Source organism: Microtus ochrogaster, unplaced genomic scaffold (assembly GCF_000317375.1).
Source record: "Microtus ochrogaster isolate Prairie Vole_2 unplaced genomic scaffold, MicOch1.0 UNK98, whole genome shotgun sequence".
In the NCBI taxonomy this organism is placed as follows: domain Eukaryota; kingdom Metazoa; phylum Chordata; class Mammalia; order Rodentia; family Cricetidae; genus Microtus; species Microtus ochrogaster.
Genome location: NW_004949196.1, coordinates 1,130,620 through 1,143,440, shown reverse-complemented (window position 1 = coordinate 1,143,440; position 12,821 = coordinate 1,130,620). Strand labels below are relative to the sequence as shown.

The window sequence follows — 12,821 nt, the reverse complement described above, 5'->3', positions numbered from 1 at the left end:
TCTGCTGGACATACACATGGGTGTGTTCACACAGGCTGTCCAGACCATCCAAACACATCCACAAGCCCACAGCCACACACAGCCTTCTGCAGAAAGACACCAAGTCATTGTTTGTGTGTTCATCCTCCAAGTAGAGGGAGAGAGAGGAAAGGAAGAGAGAGCTGATCAAAGAGGGAGATTTCAACTCTGTTGTGGAATATTATTTTAACTAGGCAAAAATGTGTTCCATTTGTTTATGCTGCGGAATATTACTCTAACTGTGTAAAGGTGTGTTGCTGCATTTGTTTAGCAAGGTAAGGATGTGTGTTTAATTATGTAAAGATGTGTTGCCTCTGGTTCACCTTGCCTGTCTAAGGCACCTGATAAAGAGCTGAACGACCAATAGCTAGGCAGGAAAAAGGATACGGAGGGATGGCAGGGGGAGAGAATAAATAGGAGAGATCTAGACTCAAGAGAAAGAGGGATGAGAGGAAGAGAGGAGAGAACAAGGGAGACACTTGGGGCCAGAAGCCAAGCAGCCACAGGTCAGCCAGAAATAGAGAGAGCAAGAAAGTAAAAGAGGTAAAGCCCCGAGGCAAAACTAGATAAAGAGAAACAGGGTACCTTGAAAGAGCCAGCTAGAAACAAACCTAAGGCCGAGCATTCAAAACTAATAAGTCTCTGTGTCACGATTTGGGAGCTGGCTGGTGGCACCAAAGAAAAAGCCTGGCATACAGCTCAAACAAGTCCATACTCTGACCGATGGAATCTTGAATAGCCCACTTCCCTCCCTCCCACACCCGTCATTGTGTGGGACCGATGCTACTTTCTTTGTAGAATCTGTTTCCTTTTTATCCGTAGTTGCTACAATGTAACTGTGATGGCAGAGGGACAACACCTGGGTTTATTGCTTCTTTTGTTGTCGATGTTTTTTGTTTGTTTTGTCTTTAGAGGTTTTTGTTTCTAGTTTGTAGTTACTCTTGTTTTAGCAGTATAGAAACAAGTTCATGGCCTCCCACAATCGCTCAACCACTGAGCACATCCTATAACCCTTTTTTGCTTTTTTTTCTTTTGAGATAGGAGCTCACTAAGTTGCCCAGGCTGACTTTGAACTCACTTTGTTAACCAGGCAGGCCTTGAACTTGGGTCCTCCAGCCTCAGGCTCCCAAGTAGCTAAAATTACAAGCCTGCAACACCAAGACCATGCCTGCCTCAATCAAGAATGATGCAGATACTGAAGGATTCAGTGTTGGACTAGGGCAGTGACTCAATCAAGAAAGTGCTCGGGGACCTGAGTTCAAGCCCCAGAACTTACATTAAAAGTATCAGGAGTGGCCAAACGGTGGTGGTGCACGCTTTTGATTCCAGAACTATGGAGGCAGAGGCAGGCAGATCTCTGTGAGTTCGAGGCCAGCCTGGTCTAATGAGAGCGAGTTCCAGGATAGCTAGAACTATTACACAGAGAAACCCCATCTCAAAGTAGTGTGTGTGTGTGTGTGTGTGTGTGTGTGTAGTGATGTCTTGTGTTTGTAATCCTAGAACTGGGGAAGCAGAGATGAGTGACTCTTTGGGTCTCCCTGGTCAGCCAATGTGAAGGAAAAAACAAAAAACAAAAAAACAAGAGGTGGTGGATGGTCCCTGAGGAATGACACCTGAGCTTGCCTCTGGACTCCAACAAACACACAAAACAGAACTTTTAAATGAAAAGATTAAAAAGTTAGATACTCTCTCTCTCACCCACATGCAGGCAACCCCAAGGCCAAGCTGCCTATGACAGAGCCCACCTTCTTGTTGTCTCGCTCCCCGGAGGAGTCATCCCGAACTTGGAAGCTGTGCAGGTTCACCGAGGCCTTGAGGTCGTAGGAATCTCCGCGGCGCTTACAGATGAGCAGCGCTTTGTCCAACAAGAAGGCGTACCTGCAAGTCGCCAGGTCAGGGGCCAGGTCTGACCCCTCCCAACTTCCCTCTCCCTCCCCCGCCCCCATCTTTGGGGCCTCTCCCGTCCTGCCTGGGATTCTCGCCCTGACCTTGACCAACTCAGAGAAGCTCAGCAGCGCGTCCTAACCCCACCCAGGTGATCCAAGTTGGCGCAGCCCTATCCAATCTCACTCAACCGCACATGGATCGAGGCTCCAAGTTAGTTAAGGTGACTCCACCAACCCTTCCATCTATCAATCGGGCCCCACCGCCTACTTGATCCAGGCTCCTCTTCAAATCTAGGGACTTTGCTCACACGTCTGTTCAGGAAGCTGGCCCCACCAAGAATCCTTCAGGTATATCTTGACTTCCTGCCCAAGCATTTACTCACCCTGGACTCATGTTGAAGCTGCTCCACCTTCCACCTAAGCACTGGACCCGCCCACAATCTCTGCTCCTCCCTAGGTTCGACTTTGCTCCACCCACCTGTCCGTCTTGGAGCGCCGTTCCACTGAGGCTATCTTGAGCTCGCCATCAATCTTAGGCCGGCCATAGTTGGCCAGAGACTGGTCCTGCACAGTGGGTAGAGTGAGGTTTAAGCATGGATCCCCTGCCCGTGGGTCCACATCCTTGGCCCTCCCGGCTCCGCCCCTCACCAGGTTCTCGATGGACAGCTGGAAGTTCGTGATCTGCCGCAGCGTCTCGTTGTCCCTCTTGACCTCATTCACACACTGTGCCAGGTCCTGTGGATGGGACACGGTAAAACAGTCTTTCTTGCCTGCACCCCTGGCCCAGTTCCTTCCATGGGCAGTAAAGGATCAACTCCACCAGAAGGCAGAGAGGTTGCTGCCAGCTTGGGTACCCAACCAACGGCACCCAGGTCCCTTACCCTCATGGCATCCAAAGCCAGTCGTAGGTTCTCCTTTTCCGTAGCATCTTGCGTGTGTTTCACCAGCTCCTGTGTGGACCAAGGAGTTAGATGTCACCTGGGCCTGGACCTAGTCCCCAGAAAAGCTGATGCTGACCCACTAGGGCTTTCTAGAGACTGGGGCATGACCCAAAAGCTAACCCCTCAAAGTCAGCTCTCCCCTATCCTCTAATCACGGCTTAGGATGCTGTAATGATTCGTTTTAATTGTCATGTTGACAGTTGAGAAGAGTCTCAGGGAGAGACTGTCTACACTGGCTTGGCCTGTGTGCGTGTCTGTGGGGGACCATCTTAATTATTTTCATATAGATGGAAGGTTTGTCCCTTGTGAGTGCCTCCACTCCCAGGGTTCTGAGTCTTGGACCGGTGTTGGTGCAGAGATTGCGCCAAGCATAAGTGAGGGAGCATGCATTTGTTTGCTCCACCCTGCTGCTTCCAGCTCCTGCCTTGACTTCCCAAGATGGTGGATATAACCTGGAAAGTGAGCCAACTAAGCGCTTTCTCCCTTAAGGATGTTTTTGTCCGGCACTTTTAACTGAGCAAGAGAAAGGAGTTTAGAAAAGCACCCAGCCACAGCCGGGGACCCCGCCTTGAGCTGGCACCTGGAGGAGGAGGTGGTACTTCAGCACCCGCTGCATGGGCACCATGAGCAGATCCCGCAGGGTGAATCGGCCGTTGTTAGCTCTTTGAGAACATTCCTGGCAGGGCAGAAAGCAGGAGCATGATAGGAACCAGTTGAATGCAGGGGTAAAAGGGAGGAGGAGAGGCAGGGGAGGGGGAGGAGGGGAGGCAGGGGAGGGGGAGAGGCAGCAGAGAGGAGGAAGGGCAGCAGGGGAGAGGCACACACACCACAGTACAGATGACTCCATCTGTAAAGTGCTTGCCATACCAACACGAGGAACTGAATTCCATCCCCAGAAACAACCCACAGTGAAAACAAATAAGCTGGGCGTGTTGGTGCAGGCAGCTGTGAGCTCAGCACTGAGAAAGCAGAGACAGCTTGACCCCTGGTGCTCACCCAAGACCAGCCTAACAAAATGGACAAGCCTCGGGTCCCAGTGAGCGGCCCAGGGGCTGAGGAGATGGCTCAGCAGGTAGAGGCTTGCCACCAAACCTGAAATCTGTCCAGTCCCGGGTACCCTCACAGACACACTCTGGCACGTGCACACGGAGAGAGCAAATCAATAAAGAATACATAAGTGTAAAAGAGGAACTGAAGAGATGGCTTGGTGGTTAAGGGCACCAGCTGCTCTGGTAGAGGACTTGGGTTCTATTCTCAGCACCCACACAGAGACTCAACTATCTGTGACTCCAGTTCCAAGAGGTCTGAAGCCGCCTCCCGGCATCCAAAGGCACTGCCGGAAAGAGGTGCACATGAACATATGTGCAGGCAAAACTCACACATACATAAACTAAAAATAAGTTAAATTAGAAAGAAGGTGGAATGTGGTAGAGGAAGCTACCCAGTGCTGACTTTTAGCTACTACGTGAGCATGAACACATGTGCATATGCACACGCACACACGCGTACTTTGATAGACCTACATTTGAGTAGCTTCCCATGCCTTTCACCACAGTCCACCCAGAGCGCAGCATCTCCCAACAAGGGAATAAGGACAGGGGATGCTGTGAGCTGACAGAGGCTTCCTGTGCTGGACTTAGCCAGTGTGGGACAGAGAGGAATCCATGGGCCACACTGTCTGGCATCAGGGCTTTCCCAGAGTCACGGTCTCAGGGTAAAGTTGGGGTACCACGGATGTTCAGGGTCAACTCAAAATCAGAGCTCACTGTGAGGTCAGAGCTGGGTTCAGGGTCAAGACTGGTCATCCCAAAGTCAAGGCTCTACTGGGGTACAGGCTCAGAGTTGAGGGTCATGTCTTCCTTGATCTCTTTTTTCTGCATGGCCTCTGGAAGCATCTCCCTTCAATGACCCCCAGCTAGGGGCTGGGGAGTGGTTCAGTTGGAAAAAGGCTTACCATGCAAATATAAAGACATGAGTTTAAATGCCCAGCACCCACGTGGAGAGCCACATATGTCTGACTCTAGCACTGGGATAGGGGGTGTTGGCAGGGGGCAGAGACCGACAGATACTTGGTGCTCACTGACCTGCAAGTCTGGTCAATCAGTGAGCTTCAAGCTCAGCCAGAGACCATGTCTCAAAATATAAGATGGGGAGCTATAATGGGGGACACCAGGCACCAACCTCTGGCCTCCAAACACACACACACACACACACACACACACACACACACACACACACATCAGGCATGGTGGTGACCACGTTTAATTCCAGCTCTGGGAAAGTAGAGACACACAGGTCCCTGGGGCTCCCTGGCCAGGCTAGTCTACTAGGTGAGTTCAAGAGCAGTGAGAGACCCTGTCTCAAAAACCAGGGTGGGTGGTGAGAGCCAAAGCTGTCCTCTGACATCCATGCACACGCGCGCATGCACACACACACACACACACGCACACACACACGCATGAATGGACAGACACATATACACCTGCACACCCCATGCACAAAGGATTGTAAACTGTGCAAAGTGGACCCAACTCCGTCTGTCCCGTGTTCCCCGAGACTCATAGAGCAGAGTGGGGGAACCCTCAAGGGTGGCACAGCCCCACCTCCAGCTTCATCTGCACATCCTCCCTCGCTGTGGCCACTTGATCCAAGCGCTTGCTGGCTGACTCCACCTGACTGCAGTAACGGCCATAAACAAGGAACCTGCGGGCCAGGGTAAGACACCACAGAAGGGTGATTATAAGGTTGGGGAATCTAAGCGCCCATTCTGGCCTCTTTCATCCAAATGCATAACCCCGAGCCACAGTTTCCCCATCTCTAACACAGGCCTGGCAACAGTACCTCCCAGAAGATTACTATGACTGTAAACCAGAGTGCAGCTGAGGCTCTGACCAAACTGTCACAGTCTGTGGCCAACGGTTGTTGATGTCACAGTTATAAGCACCTACTGTGTGCCAGTCCCTGTGCTAAGGACCTTTTTCAGTGCTTTATCCGATCCTCACTGTAACCCTGGACACACAGATTCACAGATGAGGAAACTCAGCAGAAGTAAAAATACCAAGAGCTGGGAAAGCCAGCTGGGGGCGTGGTCAGGGTAGAGCCCCTGTCTGCTATCCCCCAGTGAAGGGCTAGGGTCCTGGTCATGGACAGAGGCCTCACCTGGAATCCCCCAAGTCCTGGATTCACTCAACCTCCATCCCTCACTCCTCAGTGAAGAACACCGCTCTAGCACGGCTGTGACCTTCAGGGTCTGGTCAGCCACGTCTCACCTCTCCTTATACTTGATGAAGACTTGGTACAGCATTGTTGCTCCTGGGGTGGCCAAGGCATCCTTCAGCTCCCTCAGGAAGTGGGTGTGCACAGAGAGCAGTTCCTGCCCCAAGGGAAAGAGGAAGGAAGAGATGGGACAGGCACAGAGTGACAGGAGAGGAGAGAGTGGCACACATGCCCCAGGGCAGGTTACAGCCAGAGACTATCTCCTGGGAAAGAGGCAAAGAGGTCTGGGGACCTGCCGGCTCACCTCCATGTTAACGAAGATGGTCTCCATGTCTTGAGGCTTGAGGAATCGCTGTAAGGGCTTCATGAAGTGCTGAGGAGAGTCACAGAAGGTAAGAGAAAGAGGATCCTCCACTAGCTCACCCAGAAAAAAGGACAAGGCAGGGGACACACAAACAGCAAGGGATTGAGAGACAGACACAGACAAGACAGACAGAAACAGCACGGAAGAAAGAGACAGACAGAGAGAGGGAGACAGAAACAGAAATGGTCCAGAGGGACACAGACACCCACATAGAGATAAAAATGAGGCAGAGAGAGGGGGGACAGTTAAAGTGTGCAGAGACATGGAAATGGGCAGAAACAGAAATAGAGACAGGAGCAGAAACAGAGAATTAGAAAATGAGACACACACTGGGGCAGGTGAGCAAAAGAAAGACAGATAGACAGAAAGAGACAGACCAAAGAAATGGAGGCCCAGACATGGCGGCACATGCCGGCCACCCCTGTGCTTCCAGGCCAGCTGGGCTACACGGTGAGCATATGTCTCACAAAAAGGAAGTCTGAGGGATGAAGAGATGGCTCTGTGGTTAAGAACACTTGTTGCTCTCGCAGAGGACCTGGTTGGATTCCTGCACCCAGGTGGTTGTTCTCAAACTGTAACTCCAGTCTAGGGGACCTGGCACCCTCTTCTAACCTCCCCCAGGCACCAAACCCTCATGTGGTGCACACACACACACATCCAGGTAAAAACACTCACCCATAAAATAAAATGAATAAATTTGTAAAAATTAAAGAAAAAAAATCAAGAGAAAGGAAATGTCCATACAAAAATTGTCTCCCGGTTCCAAGGCAGAGTTATCACTAATTGCCCTAAGGTGGACACCATCACAATCCACCAGCAGATGACAGATCAAGTGTGGTTCTTCCACACACTGGAATACTGCTCAACGGCGAGCAGGCTCTGACACAGTGGAGGGACCTCAAGGATGCTGTGCGAGGTGACAGAACCAGACACACAAAGGCCACCCAGTGTGGGGCTAGCGACAGGAACTGTCCAGAACAGGAAAACCCAGAGACAGAAGGTGGATTCGTGGGTCCTAGGGGTGGGGGACAGTTGAGGGTATAGAGTGTGAGGCACCGACTGTCCATCGCTGGATCTGACACATGACCGAGTGGGCTTCTCAGTGTACTGATCCACCCCTACTAACCTGGGATTTTAACAATGGAGCCAGCTATGGTGCCACATGCTCGTGAGTTTGAGGGCAGCCTGGGCTTTGGGGAAGACAGGGAGGAGACATCCCTGGCAGGGACCATGGGCACAGCGTACCTGATGGATGGAGCCCAGCGTGTCCGTATACTTCTCCTCGGTCTGCTGGATCTCCCTCAAGCAGCAGCAGCGTTTGTCATACTCAGTCATCTTGGGCTGTGGACAGGGATGATGGAGGTTGATGGAGCGCTCTACCGGTGTGCTCTCCCTATCCACCTGCCCAGCCCTTTCCGGACCCACGCACCGGCGTAGGCACGGACTCCGAACGCATGAGGTCCTCATAGATCTCATCCCCCTCTGCCTCCTCGTTCTCCACGCAGTCATAAAGGTCCTCATCTTCCTCTGCAGTGTCACTGAGGGAAAGATTCAGGCCGTGTCGCCAAGCCAAGGACACACCAGATCCCTTCAGAGTCAAGGCTAAATCCGTGATGCCCCCAAGCCTTTAAATCTGTCCCCAGGACAGATCCGTGTTCCCTCAGACTCCAGGACAAATCTGTGTCCCCTCAGACCCTAGGACAGATCCATGACCCCTAAGACCCTAAGCCAGATGCGTGTCACTCAAATCCTGGGGCAGATCCATGTCCCCTCAGACCCCAGAAAGATCCATGTCCCCTCAGGCTCCAATCTCCACTGTGTCCTGCGCACATCGGGCCTCAATACTCACTCAATCTGGTCTGAAAGGCCACTGTAAATATCCTCGTCACCCACGGTGCTGTCATCCGTCGGGAAGGGCCTGGGAGACAGAAAGGCATAAGCAGACCAGGGGGGACAACGGGCAGGAGCTTCAGGGAGGCCCCAGACCCACAGTCCTGACTGCTACTCACATGATTCCTTTGTTCTGGGCGATGGGGGTCCATGACAGGGCAGACAGGGTGTAGATGACCTGCAGAGAGGACACAGCTGCTCAGAATCCCTTTTCATGCCCACTCCCAGGCTCCCAGCACTGGAGCTGTCCCTTGAGACTTTGAGGAGCATAGTTCAGCCTCTCCCCTACATCCCTACACCACAAACAAAAAGGAACTGGGGATCAGAGAGGCAGAACCACTTAGCTGAGGCCACACAGCAAGCAGGAGGGCAGATCCTTGAACTCATCCCACAGGCACCAAGCCCATGCTTCAGGCAGTATCCTGGAAGGCCCACCTGGCTATGCTACCAGTGCCTGCAATAATCTATGGGCACACACACATGCATACGCACACACACATGCATACGCACACACACATGCACATCAGGTATTAATGGAAACAGACTGAGGCCAACCTCTGGACACTGGGAATCCAACTCACCTTTCCAAAGTCCTGTACATCAAAGAGGTCAAAGGCCTCAAAGAGTTCACTGCGCTTGAGGCCAAACTTCTCACTGCAAGTAGACAGGAAGGTCCGGATGTTCTTAAGACAAAGGAACTGTGGGGAAGAGAAATGAGGATGGAAACACACCATGGGCTGTGCGCACACAGACATACACACACACACAGGCAAACTGGAAACTAGATATAAAATAAATACGTATGTAAATAAAAATAAAGCAGGGCCAGTAGAATGGCTCAGCAGGTGGAGGTGCCCGCTGTGCAGTCCCGAGGCCCTGAGCTCCAGAGCCCACATGGAGAGGAGAGAACGGATCCACAAAGTCGTCCTTTGCCCTCCACACGTATGCTGTGGCACATGCGTGTACAGCCACACCCACAGTGACGATGATAATAAGCAAAAACTATGCTTTAGCCTGCCTTAAATCCATATGTAACCCTGGCTAGCAGTAAACTTACATGTGTAACCCCGGCTAGCACTGAACTTACATGTGTAACCCCGATTAGCACTGGACTTACATGTGTAACCCCGGCTAGCAGTGAACTTACATGTGTAACCCCGGCTAGCACTGAACTTACTTACATGTGTAACCCCGGCTAGCACTGAACTTACTTACTTATGTAACCCCGGCTAGCACTGAACTTACATATGTAACCCCGGCTAGCACAGAACTTACTTACATGTGTAACCCCGGCTAGCACTGAACTTACATATGTAACCCCGGCTAGCACAGAACTTACTTACATGTGTAACCCTGGCTAGCACTGAACTTACATATGTAACCCCGGCTAGCACTGAACTTACTTACATGTGTAACCCCGGCTAGCACTGAACTTACATATGTAACCCCGGCTAGCACTGAGCTTACATGTGTAACCCCGGCTAGCAGTGAACTTACATATCCTCCTGCCTCCAGGTAGTAATGAGTGCCTAAATGTGTCACCCACACCCAGCCAGGAGATGTTATATTTTTATCCCATATATTTGTGTGTGAGCAAATGAGAACACTTGGTGGAATTGGTTCCTCCCTTCCACCATGTGGGTCCAGGGCATCAAACTCAGATCATCAGGCTTGGTGGCAAGCGCCTTTACCCAGGAGCACTCTCGCTGGACCCTAAACATGTTGTTTTTAAGATAAGATAATGTTTGCCAAAATCCTAGACCACGCGTGAGGGGTGGTGATGGAACTTATCGGCAGCTACAGCGGGGAGGGTGGAGATCGGCTCCAAGAGCCACAGAGGAGGGACACATTTGTTATCTCGGTAAGGATGTGGGTGGCAGACGGGTTTGCAGTAACGAGAAGTGATTGTGTGGAGAACCCAAAGACTTAAGCATCGTATAGGAAAATTACTCTGTGCTGAGAACAAGAGACTGGCTGTCCAGGCCTCAATGACACATCTATATTAACGCCATCCCAACAGAAGCTCAGCAACGCCATTCAGGGAGGACAGAAAGACCACGAGAGCCAGACGACAGAAGGGACGCTGAGAGACGCTGTCTGATGGGTGTGACAAGCATCTCTTGGGAACTGACAGCAGTTGTAGGTGCCTGTACGGGATCAAGCCAGCCTGACCCCAGAACAGACTGGGAGGCCCCACCCCTGAGAATCACTCTTTATTGATGGTATGGTCATTGGTGGGGTTGCCAAGCTCCAGTGAATATGTCACACATGGGCAACACTAACCGGGTATAGTGGTTATAAAAACAACATGAAGTTGGGAGGAAGTGTATTGGATGTGATACAGAAGGAGCAGGAGGGGTGGATGGAGGTGTGATTATAGCTCAATGTGTCCATGTTTAAAATTCTCAAGAGTCAGGGCTGAGGGGGCTGGAGAGATGGCTCAGAGGTTAAGAGCACTGTCTGCTCTTCCAGAGGTCCTGAGTTCAATTCCCAGTAACCACATGGTGGCTCACAACCATCTGTACTGAGATCTGGCGCCCTCCTCTGGTGTGCGGGCATACATGGAAGCAGAATGTTGTATACATAATAAATAAATCTTAAAAAAAAAAAAGAGTCGGGGCTGAGAACTTGGAAACAACCTAGAATCCCCTCAACTGAAGAATGGATAAGGAAAATGTGGTACATTTACACAATGGAGTACTACTCAGTGGTTAAAAAATAATAATGATAATGACATCTTGAAATTTGCCAGAAAATAGATGGAACTAGAAAAAAAACAATACTGAGTGAGGTAACCCAGACCCAGAAAGACAAATATGTACTCACTCATAAGTGGCTTTCAGACATAAAGCAAAGAAAAACCAGCCTACAGTTCACAACCCCAGAGAACCTAGACAACAAAGAAGACCCTAAGAGAGACACACATGGATGTACACAGAAAGAAGAAAAAGACAAAATCTCCTGAGAAATTGTGAGCTTGGGGGCAGATGGAGGATGGGATGAGTGAAGGAAGAAAGGGAGGGAAGAAAAATGTATAGCTCAATTTAAAACAATAGAAAAAGAATCAGGACTGGAGAGATGGCTCAGTAGCTAAGAGCACTTGTTGCTGTTGTAGAGGACCAGCACCCACAGGACAGCTCACAACCGTCCATGCAGCCCAGCTGCAGGGGACCTGGTGTCCTTCGTGGACACCAAGAATGCTCAAGACACACAGACAGACAGTCAGACAGACAAGACACTCAAACACATAAAACAAAGCAAATATTTTTAATATCAAGAATAAAGTGGGGGTTGGAGAGATGGCTCAGTGGTTAAGAGCATTGACTGCTCTTCCAAAGGTCCTAAGTTCAATTCCCAGCAACCATATGTGGCTCACAACCACCGGTAATAAGATTTGGTGACAACTTCTGTCTGCAGGCAGACCATTGTATACACAATAAATAAATCTTGAAGAAAAAAAAAAGAAGAAAGTGGTATTTGCCAGTACTTCTTTTTCTCTTAATATTAATTTTTGCTTTATTCTTGAGAATTCATAAACACATACAATGAAATATAATTGTGTCCACCTTGTCAATCCCTCTAAACCACCCCCAACATGGTCCTCACACAACTTCATGTCCTTTTTGTTTTTTACGGTCCACTAAGTTCAGTTTATGTGCTGCCCATATGGGCTTGGCACAGGAACACGAGAAACCCACCACACTCTCAGCAAAGAATGATTCTTCACCCCCAGAAACTGTGCACCATCAACAGCTCCTCAGAAAGGGTGAACTAGCACCGGCCGCCCACCCATCTCTGCTGGCTTGACCTTGTGCAGGGACCCACAGCTGTGGCCAGGTCATGAGGAATACGACCCAGAAGACAGACATCACAGCATCCCTCTCCGGTTCTCACATTCTCCCCGCTCCTCTTCTGGGATGTCCCCTGAGCTCTGGATGGGGGAGGACGTGTTTCAACCATTTCTAAGATTGAGCTATAAACTCAATGCAAATTTCTACTAGAATTGTTTTTTTAGTTATCACACTTGGCACATGACTCATAAGATTGTGTAGAAAACCATAGCACTATCAACACTAAGCAAGATGTTCTGACAATGGCAAATTCACATGGGGCTGCTGGCCTTGCAAGACACTAAAAATATCAGAAATGTTGTATGAGTGTGCAGGTGTCCTGTGTGTGCAGGTGTCCTATGTGTGCAGGTGTGCAGGTGTGTGCAGGTGTCCTGTGTGTGCATGTGTGTGCAGGTGTCCTATATATGCAGGTGTGCAGGTGTGCATGTGTGTGCAGGTGGCCTGTGTGTGCATGTGTGCATTGTGTGCAGGTGTGTGCAGGTGTACTGTGTGTGTAGATGTCCTGTGTGTGCATGTGTGTGCAGGTGTACTGTGTGTGCAGGTCTTCTGTGTGTGCATGTGTGTGCAGGTCTTCTGTGTGTGAATGTGTGTGCAGGTGTACTGTGTGTGCAGGTGTACTGTATGTGCATGTGTGTGCAGGTGTACTGTGTGTGCA

The 12,821-nt window shown here is 50.4% G+C and overlaps 1 protein-coding gene across 1 annotated transcript in view; it reads right to left on the bottom strand.

Moving 5' to 3' along the window:
* The window catches only part of Vav1 (vav guanine nucleotide exchange factor 1), a 42,495-nt gene that overhangs the window by 15,553 nt on the left and 14,121 nt on the right, over window positions 1-12,821 (bottom strand). The window contains exons 2-14 of the mRNA XM_005371130.2: window positions 8,897-9,013; window positions 8,435-8,493; window positions 8,275-8,343; window positions 7,855-7,963; window positions 7,671-7,766; window positions 6,366-6,434; window positions 6,115-6,218; window positions 5,449-5,548; window positions 3,426-3,521; window positions 2,786-2,854; window positions 2,553-2,639; window positions 2,383-2,468; window positions 1,764-1,896 (exon numbers count right to left, since the gene is read on the bottom strand). Coding sequence (XP_005371187.1) covers window positions 1,764-1,896; window positions 2,383-2,468; window positions 2,553-2,639; window positions 2,786-2,854; window positions 3,426-3,521; window positions 5,449-5,548; window positions 6,115-6,218; window positions 6,366-6,434; window positions 7,671-7,766; window positions 7,855-7,963; window positions 8,275-8,343; window positions 8,435-8,493; window positions 8,897-9,013 — 1,194 coding nt within the window. The remainder of the gene's footprint in view (window positions 1-1,763; window positions 1,897-2,382; window positions 2,469-2,552; window positions 2,640-2,785; window positions 2,855-3,425; window positions 3,522-5,448; window positions 5,549-6,114; window positions 6,219-6,365; window positions 6,435-7,670; window positions 7,767-7,854; window positions 7,964-8,274; window positions 8,344-8,434; window positions 8,494-8,896; window positions 9,014-12,821) is intronic.